The sequence below is a fragment of the Lolium perenne genome, chromosome 2 (assembly GCF_019359855.2).
Source record: "Lolium perenne isolate Kyuss_39 chromosome 2, Kyuss_2.0, whole genome shotgun sequence".
Classification (NCBI taxonomy): domain Eukaryota; kingdom Viridiplantae; phylum Streptophyta; class Magnoliopsida; order Poales; family Poaceae; genus Lolium; species Lolium perenne.
Window position 1 is genome coordinate 107,406,061 of NC_067245.2, and position 25,949 is coordinate 107,432,009.

Consider the following 25,949-nt stretch of genomic DNA (forward strand, 5'->3'; position numbering starts at 1 on the left):
CCTTTACAAGATGGACATAGTCCATGGCCGATCAAAGTGCCGGTTCATGGCAGATGTTGAGGTCGTCAATGACGCCTCTGCTGGCAAGGGCAGTGTCTTGGTCTTCTAGTCCTCGCCGAGCCCGCTTTAATCACCAAAGAGGCAAAGGAATCTCGCCTCCTCGGGACGGAGCTTTGTGAGCTCAGCCATGACGCAAGTGGTGTAGGACTTGATTGTCTTGTAGCCTGGGAGCCCACTCCGCCAGTTGCAGCAGGCTTGGTGGAGAAGTAAACCTAAGCTCCCTGGCTGGTCTTGTCACCTTCAACAGAACCTTCCCGCGTGGGCAGCTCCGTGACTTAGGGACCTCCGCGAGGGAGTTCCTCCCTGAGCTTGTCTTCTGCTTCGGCTTGATGTCTCCATCAGGGCTTTGCACCTCGCGGAGCCTCACTCGAGAGTTGCCTCCCTGAGTGATTGTCTCGGTGTGAATCTCCAAGGGCCCAGCGACCGTAGGTCCATGGCCCCCTGGTCGCCAGTCAGTATACCTAAATCCACAAAGGAACTAGGAGCAATTGGATACACGACCAGTAATCTTCCATGCAGTTTCATGGTAACGCGCTCCAGTATGGATTCCGACACGGTGCACCGAGAAAAACAGAAACAAAATGTATGGAAACAACAGCTATACGCAACGGAGGTACTCACAGCATGCCATCCAGGTGATGGATGACTTGCAAAGGTCTAGTTGGATTATTTGGAGATCTGATCGAGAATCAATCACACTGGACTTCATGGTAATACATGGTTTTCAGTTAAACTACGAGGAGTATCAGTTCAACAAATGGACTAAGAACAGCAACTGGAGCAAATGCCAAAAGTCCCCAGCTAGATCTTACAGGCAGTAGCTGCAGGAAACTAAACGAGTACAGAATAAAATCACCGCTACATATGGAGAACTCCAGGCAGCTGGAAATGTGGACTGTCCAGCTTACACAGAACGTTCAGTCTTGCCATTCCTCACAATAATGACAATATACGACTCACCATGAACAAGGTTATCTCACGCTGAGTCGGTGCCGAGAAACTTCTCCGGCACTGAAAAAGGATCGAGCTCCAAACAGCCTCGAAGCTTGCCTCCTTTTTCATTTGTCAGATGGAAGCAAGGGATCAGGTGAGAGAATTTTGGGTACTCATCCTTACGTACTGTTTTCACAGCTTCCTCTCTTCTAAATACTGCCATGTATCCATCCACCTTTCTTAACAGCTGAACTCGTATGGACTTATCAATCTGGCCAACTATCTCCACCAATTCATAGTCACAATTTTCAAAATCTTGTGCAGTCCATCCAGCACTCCAGTTCTTGTAAACTGCCCAGATCTCATGAAGGCGGGGGATTATTTCATATTCATTTATTCTGCCAGTTGACCTAGCAAGTACATGATGAGAAAACGAATCTGTACCGGTGTAAGTCATAAGACCATATACGGGGGAAACCCTAAACGTTCCACACCCCACAGGGCAATTTTCTTTTACCAATCTTTTCTCCTCCTCTCGGGGTGGACACACATCAAGCCATCTTACTTCTACTTTATCATTCTTGAGATCAACATTGTTTACGATGGCATAGTAATTGGGGAACTTATCAGTATCACTATAGATAGCCCAGATCTGCCCAGGTTCAAACTTGCGAAGCAATCTTATTTCTGAAAATTCATAGAATTCTGAATCAGGACATTCATATTCTGCCTGGACAATGTCAGCAGATTCCTCGTCAAAATATGTACCTTCTTCAGCAGATGGAGTGTTATGCCCTCTGTTCTCTTCCTTTGATGTCTTTGAAAAGATCCCTGAACTCATGCATGTCGCATGCTGCCTCTCCCCAGCTCTCACGGATCCCTCCCGAGAATCATTTCCAGTATATTTGGAATCAAACTCCTGGTCTTTTACTGCACTACTTTCCGGAACAAAAGAAGCAAATGCCTCTTCCAAGTTAGAGGGAAGCGCTGCAGGATCAAGTTCAAGAGCTCCTTCCGGAATGCCTTCTCTTTCAGTACCACACATCAAATGATGAGGGATACAATGTGAAAAGCTCAGTGTGTTATCCCGAGTTATCACCTTTGGAGTTGTCTCTTTAGACCCCATCATAAATAAGCTAACAAAGCCTTTTATTTTTACAAGTGGCACGGCAATGATGCTATCGCTTGTTGTGAAATCAGAGATAACTTGAACAACTTCATACTCGAAGTCCATGTGCTTGCCAGAATTTGAACTCCAATCAATGTCCCATCCCTTGAAAAGGGCCCAAACTTCACCTTTCCTAGGATATATCTCGTAAAAGTTTCTCGTCTTGCCTTTCTCACGGGAAATAATATGAGAGAACATACAAGTTTCTTTTGCTATTTCTGACTTTCCACGCTTAAACTTTCCACAAGCAACAGGTAGTTTCCCACATGACCATGCCACCTCCGATTTATTTGTGGGATCAAACTCCAGCCGAATGAAGTGTACCATAAACTTCGGGGCTATTTTGACCTGTGTAATTCTTGCATAAGATCTTGGCATACCGCCTTGACTGTCGTAGACAGCCCACATCTGGTTCGCTCTAAACTGATCTACATCTCTAAGTTGGACAAAGTTAAAAAATTCAGGGCATAGTACTTCTTCTTGAACAACATGATCAGATTCCTCGTCAACATCTGTACCTTCAACAGAAAATGGAGTGTTACTCTGTCTGTGCTCTACCATTGGTGTCTTTGCAAAGATCACTGCATTCCTGCATGTAGCATGTTGCCTCTCCTCAACTCCCACGGATCCCTTCCGAGATTTATCCCCTCTCGATGGACCAGCACATTCGGCATCAAACTCCGAGCATTTTACTGACCTGCTTTCCGGAACAACACAGGAAATAGCCTCTTCAAAGTTAAGGGGAAGCGCTGCAGGATCAAGTTCAAGAGCTCCTTCTAGAATGCCTTCGTCTTCAGTCCCACTCATCAAATGGTAAGGGACACAATGTGAGAACCATATTGTGTCATCATGAGGTATCAGGTATGGAGTTGCCTCTTTAGACTGCATAAATAAGTTTGCAAAGACTTTTATCTTGATAAGCGGTACGACAGTTATGCTAGTGCCTGTTGTATAATCAGAGAGGACCTGAACAACTTCATACTTGTAGTTTTTGTGGTTGTCGGCATCTGAACTCCAACCAATATCCCATCCCTTGAGAAGGGCCCAAACTTCATCCTTTCTAGGATATATTTCATAAGAGTTTCTTCTACCAGTGAATATGGCACGCACAGGATGAGAAAAGTGTTTCGTGTCGGTGTAAGTCATGATACCACGTGTGGTGGCAATCCTAAAGGTTCCGCACCCAACAGTCCGATCTTCTACCAGTCTTTTCTCCGCGTCTTCCTCAGGACAACCTTCAAGCCATCTTGCTTGTACTTCACTATTCTTGAGATCAACTTTCTCTATGAAGGCATAGTAATTGGGGAACTTGTCTGTCTCACTATAGAGAGCCCAGACTTTGCCAGGTTCAAACTTCTGAAGCGATCTAATTTCGGAAAATACTCCTGCATTTTTCCACACCGCAGCTGACTGTTGAATTGTTGGACAAAAAGGAACATGTTGCTCAGTTAAAAGATGCGCTATAAAGGGCTTCAAGCAGTTTTGACAGCAAACAGCTTTCTTCAACATTGAATGGTAGTACTGATATTTGGTTCCACAAGTTCCACAAATGGTCCAAAATGTCCGCAGTGTTGCAGATTTTGAGGCTTGTAGCTGTCGCTGCTGGTGCATACTATGGAGATTCATAGGAGGAGCGTAAGGTGAGATATACTACTTCCAGAGGACAGGCAGTATGCCAAACAAATTAACTTGTCAACCTGAAAAAAATAAAGAAGAAGCTATGATTAAGAAATTTGGTAAGCACAGTCTAAACGAGAGATAATAAGCGTAAGAAGCAACGAAAGCTGGGAATCTTTCCACTACAAAAGTAAGAAAAAATAATGGCAACCAGTAGGCAGTTGCTTCAGTGGATTGGATTCCTTAATACAGCAGGTTTGTCACTACGCTTTGTGCAAGTTCAGTTACAATTTCCATGTGCCCTGAGTCCACTCAGATCATATAACACTTACTTAACCAGAACTTGCCATGTGCAATTTGAAAGAAAAATTAGGACAAAGGAAGGGAAATAGGGAGACAAATATGCATGCCAGCAAGAATAACATAATTGCGTATCTGCATGTAACGTTATATATTTAAAGATCAACGGATTAGGCAGGAAAAAAGTATTAGCAGGCCATATTTTCTGCTTAGCATATTAATTAACAAAAGCCTGATTCAGCAACACATCTGTTTTGTAAAAATCAATGTAGTTAATAAAGCACATGAATAAAAGTCTCTCACCAAATTAGCAACTTCGGCCCACTATCCATGGATTAGTGAAACATCTTTGCTACTATCATAGTGCCCAAAGCAAAAGATTAAAGTGAACGATGACAACAAAACAAGCTAGGATCTAAAGTCCAAGCTATAATAAATAAAGGGGTGTGTACTTGAATCTGAGAGCTTTGGTCCTTAAGTATGACGCTACTACTAATAGCTAGCTGATAGCAAAAGGCCCAAGTCAATATCAGGACATGAAGTGGAAGCATAACGAGGCAGATGCACCGAAGTACCATTATTTTGAATTTAGCCAGTATCTAAATTATCGATGGAAACTATAAAGGCTGTACAAAATATACAATTTGTATTTACATACGATCGCCATAACGGTCACGGAGCACAAGCACAGTACTGTCTGCAGGAAGAATTGCTTGGTTAATGTTAGTTTTCAACTTCTCGCTACGCTGATAATCGTGCCAGACTTCAAAAATATACACGCTGCTGTACATACCTAAAAGGGAAAAAGGTAAAGCAGATTTCATCCTTCGTTTGATCGATCAAGAAAGATTAATTATTATACAAAAACTAGGGTAACCACCGTCCCCACTTCTGGTAATTTCTGCTCCCACCAAGAGAGCAACAACAACGACTCCACTTTAGCAACAGGATTAAAGAATGCATTCGACCTTCAAGCTAAAAAAGTAGTAGCACATTAATATTTCCCCCCAATTTTTTTTCCCGAAATAGAGAAACGCTGAAGCTCACGTTCTCTGAATGAGGTCACCAGACATACCACGCCTTTGCCGCATATGAGTCCTACTAACCGAGGTCATGGCTAAACGGCGTGACGGACCAACCCACAAAAACCAGCGTCTGAAGCTCAAGCCCCGCAAACCCTAGCCGATCAAAAAGGAGATCCTAGGAGTATAAAATAGAAAATCCTAGCTATCCAACCCATTGGCCATGAATCCAGATTTGCCCCAAAAAGTGAATCATCTCAAGACGTAAACGCATACGCCGGGAAGAGACAGTGCACATACCTAACCATCGGCGGCCAGAGCAGCGCGCGACGATGAGAGCCTCCGGCGGATGGCCGGTGGCGACGCCGATCAAGGAAGAAGAGCAAGGGGAAGGGGACTAAGGGAGAGGGTTTTTTGGACGGTCAGTGAGAAAAGAGTAGGCTGGAACTACTGGATGAAAGAGATGAACCGACGAAGTACATACCGGAGTAAAACAGAATTAAAGCTGGGTTACTGCCATGTGGTCAACAAGTCACGCCCCATCATGCCGAAGCCTGCTAGTGGCTACTGCGCCAGTCCTCACGCCTCTCTTTGATTCGCACGATTTTTTGAAAGGGCAGAATAGTAAAACCGTGGTAGAAATTCGAATGTCATATTGATTGAATGTTTTATCTCTAAATAGCAAGCCCACTAGGTTCATTTGCAAGGCAAGTCCGTGGTGAACTCTTCGCTGGTTTTCTCTCGCGCGTGGGGGCTGGTCAAGACATTTCTTTCTTGAAGACCTATAGGTCATGAAGAAGTAAGAAGGCCCATGTTCAACTTTAAGATATAAACAGCCTAGCGACGTCTGGCATGCCAACCTGCGTTGCTTGGACTTGCAGACTCCTCATCTTCTCCGCTGATTATAACTCCATTAACGTCGCCACTATCAGCCGCCGCGATGCACCATCTCAAAACGGAACGGACTCGGACATCTCACAATTCATTGACGTCCGTTCCTAGCAAATGCGGAAGAAACTGCTCCATTTAATTGAGTTGTAGCCACCATGGTGTTTAAATACCTGCCTCTGCCGTCATCTAGCCCGCTGGGATGCTCACATCTTCATCCTCGGCACCGCCCTCTTCAGAATGTTGCTAGACCCTCCCCATTTTAAGCTTCCCCTGATTTTCCTTTCCCCCCCTATGTCTTTGAATTTGTCAGATTTAACTTTGGCCCCAAAGATGCTTGACGTTTTGCTGGCAAGGAGATTACTACTACGTAAAGTTGGTGCTCCATTGCTTCATATGTCTGATTGCATCCCCACTAGCTGATTTTGCTGGCTCCTCGTGCAGCCACGTCACCGTTAATTTGCAAGGCAAGTCCGTGGCGAACTCTCCGCTGGCTTTCTCTCGCGCGTGGGCTGGTCAAGCCATTTCTTTCTTGAAGACCTATAGCCCATGAAGAAGTAAGATGGCCCATGTTCAACTTTAAGATATAAACAACCCAGCGACATCTAGCATGCCAACCTGCATTGCGTGGACTTGCAGACTCCTCATCTTCTCCGCTGATTATAACTCCATTAACATCGCCACTATCAGCCGCCGCGACCTACCATCTCAGAACGGAACGGACCCGGACATCTCACAATTCATTGACGTTTGTTCCTAGTAAATGCGGAAGAAACTGCTCCATTTAATTGAGATGCAGCCACCATGGTGTTTAAATACCTACCTCTGCCGTCATCTAGCCCGCTGGGCTGCTCACATCTTCATCCTCAGCACCACCCTCTTCAGAATGTTGCTGGACGCTCCCCATTTTAAGCCTCCCCTGATTTTCCTATCCCCCTATGTATTTGAATTTGTCAGATTTAACTTTGGCCCCAAAGATGCTTGACGTTTTGCTGACAAGGAGATTACTACAGTTGGTGCTTCATTGCTTCATATGTCTGATTGCATCCCCACTAGCCGATTTTGCTGGCTCCTCATGCAGCCACGTCACCGTTAATTTGCAAGGCAAGTCCGTGGCGAACTCTCCGCTGGCTTTCTCTCGCGCGTGGGCTGGTCAAGCCATTTCTTTCTTGAAGACCTATAGCCCATGAAGAAGTAAGATGGCCCATGTTCAACTTTAAGATATAAACAACCCAGCGACATCTAGCATGCCAACCTGCATTGCGTGGACTTGCAGACTCCTCATCTTCTCCGCTGATTATAACTCCATTAACATCGCCACTATCAGCCGCCGCGACCTACCATCTCAGAACGGAACGGACCCAGACATCTCACAATTCATTGACGTTTGTTCCTAGTAAATGCGAAAGAAACTGCTCCATTTAATTGAGATGCAGCCACCATGGTGTTTAAATACCTACCTCTGCCGTCATCTAGCCCGCTGGGCTGCTCACATCTTCATCCTCGGCACCGCCCTCTTTAGAATGTTGCTGGACGCTCCCCATTTTAAGTCTCCCCTGATTTTCCTATCCCCCAGCACGACCCTATGTCTTTGAATTTGTCAGATTTAACTCTGGCCCCAAAGATGCTTGACGTTTTGCTGGCAAGGAGATTACTACTCCGTAAAGTTGGTGCTCCATTGCTTCATATGTCTGATTGCATTGGTAAAGCTCTCATCTTTTAGTATTTATATTTACATTCGATGAGCACATGAATCGTATATTTTGTTTCTCTTGCTGGTCGAATCTAGCGTTCAATGAGCACATGCATCTTATATTTTAGCACTATTGATGGTAGCAATTAGCTCCCATCTCTGAATCAAACTAATTACATCGGATGAAATATATATGAACCTTCTGTTTGTTCCCCTTCATATTAAATAGGATTGGAATTCTTTCATGCAATATACTCCGTATTTGCTAATACAGATTGGCTATCACTATAAACTGAAAAAAGGCTGCTTCATTTTGCAGTCAATTTCACTGTGTATGATTTGCAAATGAATCGACCTAAATTTCTTCGACACGTCATATTTCCTGGTTGGCATTCAGTCTCGCACAGTAGGTGACACATCCGTCGTCAGTAAAAACCTGTTGTTACCCCTGAAATAAACAAATCCGCCTCTTCTGATAACCGGCGCGTAGTACACAACTTACGAATAAAGGTCAGTCAGGATGCCTCCTCCCTTCAAATCTTTTATCCTGCTTTATAATATATCTTTTGATACACACACATGTTACACAGGGACTTATTTTTGTTGCCCATGTGCCTCATATATCTCGATATAACAACATCATCTACAGAAGAACCTTCACTACCTGAATGGTTAAATGAGAAATCTACTACATTCGTTTTGCAAACACCAGGTTTTTTTTTATCCGAACACCAGGTTTGACCTTTACCAATAAGTATAAACTCTTCTCTGTTCTAATTAGTGTTAAAGTTTAAGACTACACGTACGGAAGCTCTACTGCAAAAGGAAGCATCAAATTTTTACAGAAGATGAAACTACCAACACACATATATAGGTACTCAGAAACAGACAATATTTCATGTTCATCATGCAGATTTTCCTTGCCAATGCGAGGTTGATCTTCTGGCTGGAGAACTTCAACATTAGGTTGTTAAATCGCATAAGCAAGAGTGAGTACCTTCTTGGTCTACAATTCTCGTATTTTATCTTCAAAGACAACAATCTTACAGAAAACATCTAAGAAGGGCAACATGATAACCACAATGAAAAAAGGTACTAAGAATTATCATCTCCAAACAAAATGATCCATAAGTTCCTTACAATAAACATTTCTAACATGCTCATTTTTTTTCACCACATGCAGGCCATTGTCAAATACACATGGAACAGCCTAAGGATTTATTGATCTCTAGAATGATCACCTTCAATTGCAATCTAGAACTCCTTTTTTTTGAGGAATCAATATCTCTTATTACTATTTCACGGTGATCCGTTGCATGCATCTGCATGAGCAAAAACTCTGAATTATCTTATCTCTTTTCAAAAGTTTTATGTTTGCTTCTCTACCATTCCAAATTGTTCATGTGTCGTTCTCACCTTTGTGGTGACTAATTTCAATCTATATTCGTTACACTAATGACAAACCCCAGGTCAAAAAAACTAATGACAAACTCGGCAACTGCAGTCCAGAATAGCTCTTTCTTGCGTAGAGTACTCCAACTATTTGTAAGGTCTGTACAGTGACTACTTCTCTACATTCACGTGCAGCTATTCGTAAGGTCTGTACAGTGACTACCTCTCTGCATTCATGTACGGGTTTTTTATCCACCATGCCACCTTCTTCAGCTAATCTTCAGCCTTATCGTACTTTGTAGGACCGAGCTTTGTATGCAGACATCGAAAGCATACTTGGATCCGGCCATTCATTGCTCGCATATATAGAAAAAATGGAACAAGACATGTCAAGGCTATCCTTGATAATGACAAAAGCAGCTACAATGACCATAAATAGTTACCAGTGCAGTATTCTCAGTTACTCTGCAAATCATAAATCGTTGTTTTACAAGCAAGTTTCCAACAAGTAATATATTCTTTCACTATTCACTCCATTAATTCTATATCTACATCACCACAAAATTTCCGCAGCAACGCACGGGGTATCATCTAGTTTCTATAAAAATAAAACACATGAATCGCGTATAGTTCATGCTATTTTGTCACGTAAGAATAGAACAATGTACGCGAGTGCGGATTTTTGGACCGCGAAGCGACATGTAACTCTTTTCGAACAGTAAAAAAAGCGACTTGAAGTTTTAAAAATACCTTGAAATAGAAAAATACAACATGACAAAGTGTTTGAAGTTTCACTTAAATTGATGAGTTAGATTTAGATCATAATTTGGATGTTAAAAAATTTAAAATAACCTTTGTTAAAACTCTATTTTAAGAGGGTAGAAGTAATACTCGTAAATAAAAATGAACAAACACGCAAACAAATCCTTAAAGAATAAATACTAGATCTATTCTTATCCTATCTCATCCTATCTATTGTCACTTGTACTCGACAATTGTCCTCTGCATAAGAAACCATCAAGTCTTCCAATCAAATCTCCTATCTTCCAAGCAAATCTTGACCCAAATTATCATTAATCCTATCTAGATCCTAACCACTCATAGATTAGCCACTATTTCTGTATAGAATTTTATCTTAGTCTTAACACCTTATACAAAAATATATATAACCATAGGATCTAAAATGCATAATAGCCATGCAGTGTAAATCCATCCCTAATAAATATATGGAATTCAATAAAGCTAAAATCATTTGCATTACGTTAAATATATCTAAAAGCTAATTTTTTTTAACTAAGAGTGTATTTTGCAACTCAAATGATCATGCATTAATGGAATCAAATATAACCATTGGAACTAAAGTTATCTTTAGATCCTTATTGGTCATCAAGATTTATATTTAAGTTTTCACTTAATTAATATATTAAGACTAACTTAAATCATAGAGATAATCTCTAATTGACATGTATAAGTCAATAAGATCATTTGATAATCAACTCACCACTTAAATTAATCTCAGTTAGTTAAAGTGGCTAATAAGATCAATTATTATCTAACAATCAAGAACTTAAGCCTAATTAATCAATACCTTAAGGGCCAATGCATTGTTAAGTAATATTCTACTTGGCATTATCCAAAATATGCAAAAAAAAAACGTCATGCTAAATTTTGCATATCCAAATTATGTGAATCTACACATAAAGACAAAATAGAAAGACTGATTCGGTATGAGCCTCGAGGGGTGGCCCGATCTCACAAATTGACCAAGTAAAATAATGGGAGTGAGGAATGAACATGAAGGACGAACAAAAACACGATGAACATACGCACACAACCCAATATAATCTGGTTTGCCCGGCCAGAACGACCATCCCGATAGAATCTCTCAAGAGAAATACATAAAGTAGAATCTCTAAGGAGAAAAACAAAATTGAAAAACCGATGTGGTATTTTGCTGTTTGTTTTGTTTTTTTTCTTCTTTCTCATTTCTGTTATTTTTTACTCTTTATTTCCGGTTTCCTTTATTTATTTATATTATGTTTTTGTATTTTTAAAAAAATGATGTATGTGCAAAAAAAAATTAGTAGTTTTTTCTTGTTGTTCAAATGTTCGTATCGAAAATTCGCTCACTTAACTTAGATGTTCATATTGAAAATCATTCAAGCAACATAAAATATTAATATTTAAAATCATGCTTATGAGTATTAGTTATTTCTTGTTCAAATACGATTAATATTCATATTACGAATCCTTCAAATAAGATAATTTTTATTTTAGAAAATACTTGACATAGCATAAATGTTCATACTATAAAATTCAATTAAAATAAATGTATTATTTGAAAATTCGTTTTACATAACATTGACAAAATAAAACAGAAAAGAAAAATGAAACAATAAAACAGAAAAAAAAGAAAACAGAAAATACCCATTAGTTGGGCCGGCCCATGTAGAAGCGCTGCAGGCGGGGCGCAAGCCTTACTCGCTGCTTCCGCGAGGGGACACGGAGGCGCGGTGCCTCCCGCGACGACGACGGCCGCCTTCTCTCCGGTAAGCTCTCCATCCGCTCTCGTTCGACGATGGCGCCCGGAATCCATCACCCCGCCTCCCCACCCTCTACCCACTGCTCTGCCTCCCCGACGGCGGAGGCTCCCTCCATCTCCCTCTTCCCCTTCTCTTCGGATTCCCTTGCTCAGACAGAAAAGAGGCAGATGAGGAAGCCCTCCCCACTGCCTCTGCAGCTGGATACGGCTGTGAGGCGAGTACGGAGTAGCGACAGCGAAGGGGCACCTCCTCTCCTGAGGATGGTAGTTGTGCAGCGCATTGATTCAGTGCATAGAACTGAACTTGCATAACAATTTCTTGTCTGACATATGCCTGGCAATCTCATAGATCTATTGGATGGAAGAATCACATGATGGCCTAGAGATTTACTCCTATCCTGAGGATGTTAGTTGTGCAGCGCATTGGTTCAGTGCATAGAACTGAACACCAATCTGACAGGTCTATTGGATGGAAGAACCACATGATGTAAATCCTAGAGGTTTACTGCCAGTACAGACCGAGTCGCTTAAGCAGTAGATATCTTTAATCCCTTCCCTAGGTTCTATGATTTGTGGTTGTCAGTTTATCTGATTACTTTAGTGATTGAAAGCATCATCCGTGTATCATATGTAGGGAATGCACATATGCAGAAATTTGGTCCTTGTGTTGCTCCTTTCAACCCCCTTTGCTCGTTCTCCTTGCCATTTAAACAATGTGAGCTGGATGTACAATGGTTAGCTTAGTATACGCTGGAGTATGTTGTGCTACGAGAATTGGACATTGCCATGTTGTCATTGTTGTGTCACGAGAATCGGATCACGCATGCTAAAAAATGTTGTGTTGGCAGTATAAAACCCATGCCCGTTGTTGGTTTTGTCTATTCCGAAACAGAAGTTCCCACCAGGTCCCAAATTGCTAGGATTGTGATTATGCAAGGGCAACATTAGGGGTATCATAAGTCATGACTTGAAATCTGCATTCTGCAATGATTTGAGCTTACTTCCATATTAGATCTGTGATTAATTAACTTGACTGAATTGACTATGGTCATGCATTTAGTCTCATGCCCTCTGTTAAGGATATTTGTAAAAGTTTAGTGTTTGTATAAATCTACGGCGAAGAATGCTGGAAATATGACTTGCACAACTGAAGAAGGTGGCACATGCACACAGCCACACCACAAAAGAAACCTTGTAGTGCCAGTGAATTTGATTCGGATGGGCTGACCTTTCTTGCTGCCATTGTGCCACCTCATGTTAAACTCTTTGCTTCTTGGCCTTTCACATGAATGAGGTAACACTCTAGTCTCCTAAAAATAAGACAATGTAACTTGTTGCGCAACATCTGGTGGCTTCACTGCCTCTTGTAGAACAACAGCTTCGTTACAATGGTTGATGTTAGCAGCCCGGTGTTAAGTTCGACCAGCAGCCAGCCTGCGGGGTAGTAAAAGTAGCTGTAAGTTTTGTACTAAGAATGAGTTACCGTAGAATTGGAATAACCCAGATTTGTTAGAATATTCTGCATACCAGACAGCAAGCTATTTCTTTTTCAAGAAAACGCAAAAAGCCTTTGCATTTCATTTCATTGAGAATGTAGAAGGTTTAGTTTATACAAGCCTCCTAGGAGGTGAAATGGGAAGCGCCCTTCGGAGCCGACTCCATTGTGATCGGCCTATATGCTTGAACTTCTTTACGGTCTATTGCAACGTTGATACTTGTATCCATTTCTCTTGTATATTTTTGATTTTTTCTTTTAGTAAGATATATGCAATTCATCCTATGTTAGAGAATACGTACTAGGAACTAACACCAGAATTGTAAATAGGAGAAGAGGAACACAACTGGGGGAAATTAGATCCGTTAATGAGGGATGGTCTCATATTTTTGTGCATTTCGTGTTTGCATTTTGTTGCTTCTATCGCTTAATTAAACATTTGAAGATTGTTTTTGGTATTTTCAAATATTAGAAGTACAGTACACATATGGTTATAAATCAGTTGACATGTTTTGCAGTTTTATCATGGATCCCAACATGAAGCAGCTTCAAGAGGCTTTGGCTGACATAGAAACAGACGCAGAACAACTTCTGCTGGCAAGGCATCAGGTGCCGATATGCTTCTGGCTTTCCTTAATCATATTAGAATTTTCTAAATTGATATATTTTGATTGATCTCCTGAATGGTCAGTTAGTGGAGAATGATAGGACGAGGAATGCTAACAGGGAGGCCCTGACAGCCCTCCGGAAAAGAGCCAGGACAACTAAAACTAGCGTGCCATCTCCATTTGAGATCATAATGAAAGAGATGGAAGGAACCTCTAGCAAACAACTAGTGAAGGAGATATGCCCAACTTGTGGAAACCACAACCCCAAAGAACATACCTGGTTAACGTTTTCAGGGTCTGATATTTTTGCTCGTGTTCCATTTCATGTAGCCCACACAGTTCTGGATAAAGGTACCTTCTTGGATCTTGATCCATGCAATCAGCAACCAGATACATCTGAATTTACTACTGAAATGGGTTCAACATATAGTTGGGGCAATGCCCCTACCATCCATCTCAATATTTATTTATGAGGATCATGTTTTAAATTTTGTTCACATGTTTTGCTTAATCTGTTAGACGCTCAATATAATTTATCGTATTTTGCAGAGTTACTTGTTTACCAAAAATCATCTTAGAGCATACTTGCAGTCAATTAAATGCAAACTGTTAACATGGCTCAATGGTTTTTATCAATATATGGTGACCCTTGAAATCGTTTTTCTAAACTTCTTTGGAAAAATCAACAAAATAATTTCAGTGGACTCTGCTGCAAATCTGGAATTCCATTTGCTTGTCAACCCTTCTTGAGGTTATACTGATGATCATAATTTCTTAATGCTGCAGATCAAGAACGTCTAGACTACGACACAAAAAAGCTGCAAAGCTTTGTCAAGGAGAAATCATTTGTGATCTCCGAGAAAGGTGCCCTCGCGGACAAAATCAGCCCCGGCATCGTGAAATCCCTAGTCAGCCTTACGGATAAACCTAGGTAAGACATGCGACAAGGTCAGCGAATCATGTTCAGTGGCTCCAGTGCTCAGGGACTCTCACATGGCGTGAAATGAAGCTTCTGCTGGGTTCACCAATCGTGCTTGTTAACGAGTCCAATGTTTTACCTGCATCTTGGTTTTGCTGTGCTGTGAGATTACGCTGCTACTGACAAGAAGAGTAACCAAACTGGAGTCCTGAACCTGTGCCTATCTCAAATGAGAATCCAAGTAGTCTGGCTGCAAATTCCATGTGCGACATTGCAAGTTGTCTTAAGATGGGAATTTTTTTTTTCTGTATACTAGTTCTGAACCGAACCTGTCTTCCCATATTCTATCTAAGGTTTAAGCAGTTAACACTCTGTTTCATATTAGTTGTAGATGATTTAGTCAACTCTGTACACTGTACTAAATCAGCGAGAAGTAATATGAAAAAGAGGATATGGGCAAGAGTACATCTTTTTTCTTTGCACTTTCTTGAGATCCCAAACAATAGTAACAAGAATAGTAATTTTCATACAGTAGATGTTCTAGGATAGAAATTGTACTGTATTCAACAAAATTTGTATTTTCCATTAGTAAATCTCATTGCGACATTGTTTGCTCAAAGAATTACATAACGAGGAACCGGCAATTAAGGTTCCTGCCCATTAAGTTTACATAACAACACACAAATAATAAAATATCAAGGTTAAATAAGCTACTACTGCAAATGCAATGCAGTAATCAGTATCATCGACAACTACACCTATCATCAAGGACTAACTGATCAAGCTAGCTATTGTAGCTGACCACTACACTACACCTAAACCAAGCTAATTAACCGAAGAGAGTGAGAAAGCCAGGGTGCTTGTCTCCGGTGGAAGCAGAGGACTTGTTGAACCACCGGTGCTGGAGGGCTTCCGCCGCGGTGAGCCTCTGGTCCGGGTTGAAGGCGAGCAGGCCGAGGAGGAGCTCGCGTCCAGCTTCCGAAAGCTCGTCGAAGAACTCCAGGCCGTGCAGCTTCCCCGTAGAGCTGATCTGATCTCGCATCTTGGACATCTCGGCGACCATGTCTTCCTCTGTCTCCCCCACGAACAGTGTGTCGCCGGACAGGATCTCCGCCGCACGACTCGTACGGCACTCCGGCCGGCTTCCGCCGCGTGGCCGACCCGAAGTCGCAGACTTTGAGCGCCCCGAACATGGTGACGAGGACGTTCTCGGGCTTGATGTCCCGGTGGACGATGCCGGCACCGTGCATCTTGTTTGCCGCGTCGAGGAGCTGACGCATCATGAAGCGGGCCACGTTCTCGTCCGACGGCCTCCAGATGTTCTCACGGAGGGTGAGGCCGCCGGCGACGAGCTCGGTGACGAGGAAGAAGTCCCCGGTCTCGGCGTCCGTTGCCACGTCGAAGATCTCGAGGATGGAGGGGTGGCCGCGGCAGGCGGCGAGGCAGCCGGCCTCGCGGGCGATGGCGCGGTGGTCGTAGCCGCGGAGGCACTTGAGAGCGACCTTCTTGCCGCTCCGGCGGTCGAGCGCCTTGATCACCAGGCCGTGGGCGCCCTGCCCGAGCACCTCCAGCTTCTCGTAGTCGGCGATGCTCCCCCACGAGTACCGAGGCTTCTTGCCGCCGCCGCCGCCACCGACGCGCGGCACTTGATCCGTGGCCGGGCGCTTGCGGATCGCGGCCGTCGCCATGGTCTGAGCCTTTCGAGCAGAGAGGCGGGGATGTGTGCGCTATTCCTCTCCAGGAGAGATCGGCTGTGATTCCGAAGAAGCTAGGGCAGGAGAAGAAGAATTGAGCAATCGACATGGAAAGGCAGGGAATTTATGGGCTGGCAGTGCTCGACCGTGTCCGACTTGGAGCGGGACTCAATAGATTGCGTCGCGATTACGCGGATGATGCTCCGACAGCTAAGCGTTTTGAGTGGCTTCGTCGCGCGCAAGGCAACTTCGATCCATCGGTTGAATCTAAGGGAAACGCGTTTACCTATGGCATCCCGCTGTTGATCCGGTGGCCTGATCGCGCTCCGGATCACCGTATTTGCTCGGATTTGGGTTTTTATTCATTCGATGAGCCCATATCATACCCGGTCCCCGGCGCGCTTGAGGAGTCAGGAGGAAACAAAAGCGCGGAAAACATCGAGGAAAGTTTTTGGTGGCCCCACCTTGTCGACGAGAAAGGCCGATCATCGTCCTCACCGCATCGACTTTCGCGTGCGGTAAAAACCTACCGCCGGTCAGTCTTCGTCGGACGTGTAGCTTCCACACGACGAGTTAATGTCATCGCCTCGAATTCACGTGCGGCTCCCTCTATTTATCGCGGACCTACCGCGTCTGGCCGCATTCACCACCGCCTTCTCCCTTCTCTCCCCAATACTCCTCGAGCAATGGTGGACTACGGCGACGGCGCGGCGAACAACGATTTCGGCCGGTGGTCGCTGCACCAATGGGAGGCGAGACTGCTGCAAATGGCGGGCTACCCGGTGCCGCCGGACTTCCGCGCGCCCGGAGGCTGGCGCCTGAGCGCGGGGGGCGTCCTGATCCCGCCGCCGCCAGTGGGAGGCGACGCCCTCGACGCCGAGATCGACACGGTGATTGAGACACTCAGCGATGAGCAGCGCGCTGAGCCGAGGTTCTTCCCCGACAACTACGTCGCGTGGAACGACTTCTTCCGGCGCAGGTACGATTGCGAGCTCGCCGCCTACGACGGACCGCCACCTACTCCCCTGCGCAACAACGCCGCCGGCCACCGGCCGTCGCCGCTAGGGGACCGCGCCGGGCTGCACCCTCTAGAACGTGCTCGCGCACATCGAGGGCGGCAACTACCCCGTCCAGGGGATGCTGCCGCCAGCGACGGTGCCTTCCGTATCGCGCCGGCACGAAAGCTCCTGGATGCCACGGCGAATGGCGTCGTCCTCCTCGTCGGGCTCGGCGTCAAGGTCTGCCACGCGTTCGTGCGGATCGGCTCCTCCAACAGCGACGCCGATGAGGACGGTGAAGAAGGAGCCGGCGTCGCCACCGCCGACCAGAGGGCGCAGCAGCGGCGCCCTCGTCATCCGCAAGGGGGCCGCACGGGCCTCGTCGTCACCGGCGCGCGGCCGCAAGAGGAAACTGAAGAAGGAGGACGCAGCGGCCGCCGCTGCGTCTGACCTCGTCGCCGAGGAGGCCGCGTGGGCCGAGGACGAGGCGGTCCGTCAGGCGATCGCGAGGTTCCTCCAAGACCTCGTCCCCGCCGACAACGCCCTGCCGATGGACGCGGCACTCGCCTGGTCCATGCATGACTGGGAGAAGGAGGAGGCGGAGCAGCAGCGGTGGCTGCTGGACCTGGCAGCCACGCCGCCGCCGCCGCACCCGCCAGAGGTGCGCCGCTCATCAACCTGGAGGATTCCAGCGATGATGAGTGGTACCGGTCGACGCCGTCGCCGGCACGCCTCGGCGACCCTGGGCAGGGGTCCAGCCGTTGGGCCCCTGGCCAGAGCAGCCAGCAGGTGCCGCCATCGCAGGTCGGTGGCGACTACACGGAGTTCTACCGGCATTTCGGCATGTAGAACGGCATGTTTTAAGTTTACTTTATGTTTCCCCAGGCCGAATTCAAATATATTACGAATTCGACATATATATAAGAACTCTCATATATATTAAATTTCTCTAAATTTCGCCTAAGTTTGAACTTTTTCGTCTATTTACGTTTGAATTCGCGTATATTCATTCTTCCTCTGACTCGCCGCTAGAAAAATAGGCATTTCCAAGCTGAATTTTAAATCTATCCGACGCTAAATAGCGCCGGATTTCGGCATAGAGAGCCCAAACGATCGGAGATGCTCTAAAGGTATTCGTAGTGTTTTTGGTCATGCCGGGTTTTATAGGAGATTTATTAAAGACTTTTCTAAGATTTTAAAGTCTCTTACTAATCTTCTTTAAAGAGATGTACCTTTTGTTTTTGATGATGATTGTAAGGAAGCTTTTGAAACTCTAAAGAAAGCCTTAACAACTGCTCCTATAGTTGAACCTCCTGATTGGAACTTACCTTTTAAAATTATGTGTGATGCTAGTGATTTTGTTGTAGGCGCTGTTCTTGGACAGCGAGTAGATAAAAAAATTGAATGTTATTCATTATGCTAGTAAAACTCTTGATGCAGCTCAAAGAAATTATGCTACAACTGAAAAATAATTGTTAGCTGTAGTCTTTGCTTGTGACAAGTTTAGATCCTATATTGTTGATTCAAAAGTTACAATCCATACTGATCATGCTGCAATTAGATACCTTATGCAAAAGAAAGATGCTAAGCCAAGGCTTATTAGATGGGTGCTTTTGTTGCAAGAATTTGATTTACATATTATAGATAGGAAAGGTGCTGATAATCCTGTTGCTGATAATTTGTCTAGATTGGAAAATATTGCTTATGATCCTGTTCCCGTTAATGATAGTTTTCCAAATGAACAATTGGCTGTAATAAAGGTGAGCTCGCGAGATAGTCCTTGGTATGCTGATTATGCTAACTTTATTGTTTCCAAGTACTTGCCTCCAACCTTTTCAGCTCAGTAAAGGAGGAAATTCTTTTATGACTTGAGGCATTATTTTTGGGATGACCCACACTTATATAAAGAAGGAGGGGATGGTATTCTGCGAAGATGTGTTCCCGAATATGAACAACAAGAGATATTGAGTAAATGTCATGGTAGTGCTTATGGAGGACATCACGCCGGAGATAGAACCACGCAAAAGGTTCTACAATCAGGTTTTTATTGGCCAACTCTCTTCAAAGATGCAAGAAGGTTTATTTTATCCTGTGATGAATGTCAAAGGGTTGGTAATATCTCCAGACGCAATGAAATGCCTATGAATTATACTCTTGTTATTGAACAATTCGATTGTTGGGGATTTGACTTCATGGGACCTTTCCCCTCTTCAGAAGGTAACACTCATATACTTGTTGCTGTTGATTATGTTACTAAATGGGTGGAAGCCATACCCACAAAAAGTGCTGATGGTGAGACCTCTTTAAGAATGCTTTTAGATATTATTTTTCCTAGATTTGGAGTTCCTAGATATCTCATGACTGATGAAGGTTCTCATTTTATTCATGGTGGTTTCAGAAAAAGTCTTGCTAAATATGGTATTAATCATAGAATTGCTTCCCTTATCATCCTCAAACTAGTGGGCAAGTAGAATTATCAAATAGAGAGATTAAATCTATCTTGCAAAAGACTGTTAATAAATCTAGAAAGAATTGGGCTAGTAAATTGAAGGAAGCACTATGGGCTTATAGAACTGCTTATAAAAATCCCATGGGTATGTCACCTTATAAAATGGTTTATGGAAAAGCTTGTCATTTACCTTTAGAACTAGAGCACAAAGCTTATTGGGCTGTAAGAGAACTAAATAAAGATCCAAAACTTGCCGGTAAGAAGAGATTGCTACAATTGAGTTCTCTAGATGAATGGAGAAGTGAAGCTTATGAAAATGCTAAACTCTTTAAAGAGAAAGTTAAGAAATGGCATGATAGAAGAATTATCAAAAGAGAATTTAATGTTGAGGATAAAGTCCTATTGTATCGGTCTCGTCTCAGATTTTTTGCAGGGAAATTACTCTCAAAATGGGACGGACCATATGTCATTGTGGAGGTGTATCGTTCAGGAGCAATTAAAATCAGTTCTCTGCAAGGCGATGCCACACAAGTGGTGAATGGACAAAGACTCAAGCATTATATCTCTGGAGATTCTTATAATGAAGATGTTGATGTTATTCAAGTGGTAACTCCGGAAGCTTTCATCAAAGGTCAAATTGACAGTTCCACAGAGTTCGACTTTGAATAGGTAACAGTACTGGTAATAAAAAGTCCGCTTTTAACTTTCTGAACAATGTTTTTGCTGTTTTTGGAAAATATGAAAAATTACGAGATCGAAACGGAGTGGAGGAGACGCACGAGGGCGTGCCCCCATAGGCCGGCGCGGGCCCCAGCCTGGCCGCGCCGCCCTATGAGGAGGGTCCCTCGTTGCTCCTTTCCGACTCTAGTTCGACCTGGTACTTTCCTTCTGTCGTAAAAATTTCTTCTATATAATCCACCGGACCCTTGGAGGTCCGTATATCGTTTTCTCGACGTGTTTTGTTTCGAGCTGTTTTCTGCCAGGATCTGTCTTTGATCTAGAAGCACCATGGTCTCCAACAACAAGGAAAAGGGGCTTTCGGATGAAGATATTCAAGATCCCGAGTGGAAAGAGGTGGATGAGAGTGTCAAGGAAGAAGATGAAGAAGAAGTGGAGGAAGACTCGCGTGCATACCCGCGTGCCACCGTCGCAAGCATCGAGGTGGTCGAAAACCCTTTCAGTACCAAGAAGAGCGCAAGAATTCGCACCGGAGGAAAGGTTCCACGTCACTACCTAGCTCCAAAGACATCTCCTCCAGGCACCTACAACCCCTTCCGCAATCTAATTTACAATAGTCAAATTGAAAGGATTCCCAAGGCAGTATTGCCTAGCAATTGGGATATAGATCGTTCTAACACTGCAGGAAGGATAAAGCCTGAAGCTGAAGAGTGGGGAAACAACTCTAAGAGTTGGGACTCGCCGTTGGACATACTTCTTAACCGCGTCGAGCACAATTCGGAGATGATCCGCAACCTCACGTACGAGATTGATGAGCTAAAGGAGCATGTTAAGAAGCTTATCAAGAATTCATCACCACCACCGCCAAAGGAGTAATTCATCATCGGTATTGGCATCTCCTTAGTTTGTCCCAAGCTTGGGGGAGTGCCGCGGTATCATATCATCACTATCTTTTACTTTTTACTATCAAGTAGTGTCATATCATGAGTAGGGAAGTTATTATATAAGATGGGTTGCAGTGTGGAAGTATCTCTCCTTAGTTGGTTGTCTATGTATCCCTTGGTGTGAGTTATCGTTATGGAATATTAATGAGAAGTCTTATCATTTACATATTGCACATCTTATTTTAGTTTGCAATCTCTACTGTATGATTGATCTTGTTGTTAGTATTGGTATCACTTTGGGAGCATTGAGTAAATATATTTGGTTTTGGCAAACTTAGCATTGGTCAATAGCAACAACACTTTGAGGTTTTAGTAGAAAAGAGAAATACATGTAGATATGTTATTTCATTGTCTTTCTTTCTTGTTAGCTCTTAGCTTATTATTCCGAAGTTAAAATTGTTTGTGCTTACAAGGAAGATGCATGATTGTTTCTATCACATGTATATTTGTTTGTTTCCCTCAACTCTTATGCTTGCTAATCAACCTTGCTAGCCAAAGACCTGTACTGAGAGGGAATGCTTCTCGTGCATCCAAACCTTAACCCAAACCTATGCCATCAGTGTCCACCATAACTACCTATTATGTGGTATTTCCCTGCCATTCCAAGTAAATACTTCATGTGCTACCTTTAAACAATTCAAAATTTATCATCTCTTATTTGTGTCAATGTTTTATAGCTCATGAGGAAGTATGTGGTGTTTTATCTTTCAATCTTGTTGGGCAACTTTCACCAATGGACTAGTGGCTTCATTCGCTTATCCAATAATTTTGCAAAAAGAGCTGGCAATGGGGTTCCCAGCCCCAATTAATTAACCTTCATAATTTTGCAAATAGACACTCCTCCATGGTATGAGATTGTTGGAAGGCACCCGAGGATTCGGTTAGCCATGGTTTGAGAAAGCAAAGGTTGGGAGGAGTGTCATCTCTAAATAAAACTAAATAAATAGACACTCCTTCATGGTATGTGAATGATTGGGAGGCACCCAAGGATTCGGTTAGCCATGGCTTGTGAAAGCAAAAGGTTGGAAGGAGTGTCATCCATAAATAAAAATCATGGGAGCCGCTCTTCGAGAGTCTGTTTGGCAAGGGGGTTAGAGTACCCATTACCATTTGTTGACAACAACAAACACCTCTCAAAATTTTACTTTTATGCTCTATATATGATTTCAAAACTGAAAAGCTCTAGCACATGATTTAATCCCTGCTTTCCTCTGCGAAGGGCCTATCTTTTACTTTATGTTGAGTCAGTAAATCTATTTCCCTCTATATTAAGCAAGCAATTGAGTTGTTGTGATCAAACCATTTATATTGTGATCTGTTTAATCGTGTCTTTTACTCTTCCTTGTTTAGTACAAGTTTTATCTGAATGAATATAGTTTTGAAAGTTATCAATGATTATGAGGAGATTATTATGATTGAGTATGCAAGTTGTGCCATATAAGCTTTAACATAAGAGCGCTGCTCGACAGATAAGTACAATTTGTTAATTGTTCTCTGACCAAGAACGAAGTTTGCCATCACCAATTATGATTTCCTATGCACCTTTATTTGTGATTACCTTCTACTTGTTTCAAGTTAAATTATATGAGGAAGTTGTTCACTAGAATGTCTTGTGTGAATTAATATGATGCTTCTTGTCCGTATTTGGTTTATCGACTCTTCACTCCATAAACATGTGGTCTTGTTTACCGAGTTCAGTTTCGCTTGGGGACAAGCGAAGTCTAAGCTTGGGGGGAGTTGATACGACCATTTTGCATCACTATTTTATATCATAATTTACTGTTATTCATTGATATATTTCATATTTAGAAGTGATACTTATGTTATTTCTTCTATTTTGCATGTTTCATGATTATTGGAGAATCGCGCACCGGAGTCAGGATTCTGCTGGAAAAAGCACCGTCAGAATGCAATATTTCGGAAGATCAACAATTGACGGAAATTACATGGAAAATCTTATTTTTCCAGAAGACGGAGATAGCCAAAAGGAGGAGCCGAGGAGGGCCGCCATGGGCCCCCCATAGGCCGGCACGGGCCCAGGCCTGGCCGCGCCGCCTTGTGGGGAGGGGGCCCACAACCCCCTCTGGCCTCCTCTCCTTCGCGTACTTCTTCGTCCCGAAAACCTAAGCTCCAGGGGATAGTCGCGAAGAGTCACAGCCGCCTCTGCGGGGCGGAAAACACCAGAGAGAAAAGAGCTCTCCGGCAGGCTGAAATCTGCCGGGGAAATTCCCTCCCGGAGGGGGAAATTGACGCCATCATCACCGTCATCGAGCTGGACATCATTGGGATCATCATCACCATCATCTCCATCATCATCACCGCCGTCTCCACCTCTGCACGTCGTCACCGCTATAACAATTAGGGTTGAATCTTGATTGTTTGATAGGGGAGACTCTCCCGGTATTGATTTCTACTTGTTATTGATGCTATTGAGTGAAACCATTGAACCAAGGTTTATGTTCAGATTGTTATTCATCATCATATCACCTCTGATCATGTTCCATATGATGTCTCGTGAGTAGTTCGTTTAGTTCTTGAGGACATGGGTGAAGTCTAAATGTTAGTAGTGAATTATGTTGGGTAATATTCAATGGTTTGATATTTAAGTTGTGGTGTTATTCTTCTAGTGGTGTCATGTGAACGTCGACTACATGATACTTCACCTTTATGGGCCTAGGGGAATACATCTTGTACTCGTTTGCTAATTGCGGGGTTGCCGGAGTGACAGAAACCTGAACCCCCGTTGGTATATCGATGCAGGAGGGATAGCAGGATCTCAGAGTTTAAGGCTGTGGTTAGATTTATCTTAATTACTTTCTTGTAGTTGCAGATGCTTGCAAGGGGTATAATCACAAGTATGTTTTAGTCCTAGGAAGGGCGGTGCATTAGCATAGGTTCACCCACACAACACTTATCAAAACAATGAAGATTAATCAGCTATATGAAGCGAAAGCACTAGACTAAATTCCCATGTGTCCTCAAGAACGTTTGGTCATTATAAGTAAACAAACCGGCTTGTCCTTTGTGCTAAAAAGGATTGGGCCACTCGCTGCAATTATTACTCTCGCATTTTACTTACTCGTATTTTATTTATCTGCTATATCAAAACCTCCTGAATACTTGTCTGTGAGCATTTACAGTGAATCCTTCATCGAAACTGCTTGTCAACACCTTCTGCTCCTCGTTGGGTTCGACACTCTTATTTATCGAAAATACTACGATACACCCCCTATACTTGTGGGTCATCAGGGACGCGGCTGGAACCATTTTTTTGTCCGGCGCGCCCCAACTCCCTTTGGGGGACGGTTTGGGGGACGCGACTGGAGATGCTCTTAGAGACACAGAAAACCATGAAACCTCACCCTCGAAAGGGATCTGAAGGGGAGCTCACAGAGGGAAACCACCACCGCCGCTGCTTGGATCTTGAAGGCCTTGGCATTAATCTTCATCATCCCCATCGTCATCTTCACCATCTTCATCCATCTTGATATAATTCCAAACCCAAGTGTGGATTTGCAAGTATTCATTATATCCCTCATACTCCATTCATATAATCATTATGACGTTATTTGCGTCCATGTGTGTGGAGTTTCATTTGTTCTTGGGGAGATGGATAAATCCTAATAGTGTCATGAACTTGAATAAAGATTTGTGGTGTATGTGTGTGGTGATCTTCTTCAACAGTGTTGTGCACCACATAATATTTCTCTTAGGGACATTGAAGAAAATCATTTTTGTACACGGTTGGAAGAATGTGGGCGTTAATTAAGTGACATCATCCGCTGCTCCGCCAACTATTTACCAACTAAGGAATCATGGTCCAAGAATGGATATCTATAAGCATGGAGAGACTCTTAATTACTTGAGTGCTCCAACTGCTGGCTTGGGAGACTAGTGGAGGTTATGCGGGCATTTAATAGCGAGAATATGAGCACCTTTATATGGGACTCCACCGTACACACATGATAGAAAGATATCATAACATCCTAATCAAATATTAATCATGCTAGTGGTGAATCCGCAACTCACTGAGAATGCTTTACCCTCATCGCAGTTTCAAGTAATTTGCATCTACGTTGTCTCTTTTCTCTTTATTCACAATCTATTTGTTCACAACTCAATAAATCTCTCTTATTTCACCTTGCTTTGGATCAAGAATAACTCGTACATACATGTAAGGGAAGGTAACAAGAGGCAACTAAACCTTTACAAAATAGATCCAGTGCAGTTCGATACTCTTACTTTTCGAAACTAGCTACACACGTAATGTGCACTTGCCGATATCATGCTACTTTTTTCGCCCTTGTTGGGGAGATCAGAGTTTTTTGGTTCTTGTTTCTAGTTATTATATTTTACTATTTGTACCTAGTTGTTTGAAGATTCTAGGCAAAGGCCATGGGTTCGTATGAGCACATTTAAAAACTGGCTTCTCTTAAGGCACATGGAGGACCATTGTTCGATGCTTTTACAAAGGTATCTTTCAAGATGAATTCCAAGGGATATGAAATATTACTTGATTTGCTGCACATAAAGAAATTTTCAGGAGATG

At 43.3% G+C, this 25,949-nt stretch overlaps 2 protein-coding genes and 1 pseudogene across 2 annotated transcripts; 1 reads left to right on the forward strand and 2 right to left on the reverse strand.

The window, feature by feature from the left end:
- Positions 1-739: 739 nt before the first annotated feature.
- Positions 740-5,577, reverse strand: LOC127333705 (uncharacterized). Its single transcript, XM_051360110.2, has 2 exons — positions 5,401-5,577; positions 740-3,858 (listed from the first exon to the last, which is right to left on the reverse strand). The coding sequence occupies exon 2, from the start codon at positions 3,785-3,787 to the stop codon at positions 1,037-1,039; it is 2,751 nt and encodes a 916-aa protein (XP_051216070.1). The 5' UTR covers positions 3,788-3,858; positions 5,401-5,577; the 3' UTR covers positions 740-1,036.
- Positions 5,578-11,517: 5,940 nt separating this feature from the next.
- Positions 11,518-15,102, forward strand: LOC127333704 (uncharacterized). Its single transcript, XM_051360109.1, has 4 exons — positions 11,518-11,622; positions 13,629-13,719; positions 13,802-14,069; positions 14,505-15,102. Exons 2-4 carry the CDS (start codon positions 13,636-13,638, stop codon positions 14,651-14,653), a joined length of 501 nt encoding a protein of 166 aa, XP_051216069.1. The 5' UTR covers positions 11,518-11,622; positions 13,629-13,635; the 3' UTR covers positions 14,654-15,102.
- A 220-nt stretch (positions 15,103-15,322) lies between these two features.
- Positions 15,323-16,622, reverse strand: LOC127333703 (putative cyclin-dependent kinase F-2; annotated as a pseudogene).
- Between the last annotated feature and the right edge of the window lie 9,327 nt (positions 16,623-25,949).

Bases quoted from the DNA above. Each gene is read 5' to 3' on its own strand.
- LOC127333705 (XM_051360110.2), bottom strand. From the start codon at position 3,787: ATGAATCTCCATAGTATGCACCAGCAGCGACAGCTACAAGCCTCAAAA.
- LOC127333704 (XM_051360109.1), top strand. From the start codon at position 13,636: ATGGATCCCAACATGAAGCAGCTTCAAGAGGCTTTGGCTGACATAGAA. The intron at 13,720-13,801 runs GTGCCGATATGC...CTGAATGGTCAG, and splicing joins TTCTGCTGGCAAGGCATCAG to TTAGTGGAGAATGATAGGAC. The intron at 14,070-14,504 runs GTACCTTCTTGG...TTAATGCTGCAG, and splicing joins CCACACAGTTCTGGATAAAG to ATCAAGAACGTCTAGACTAC.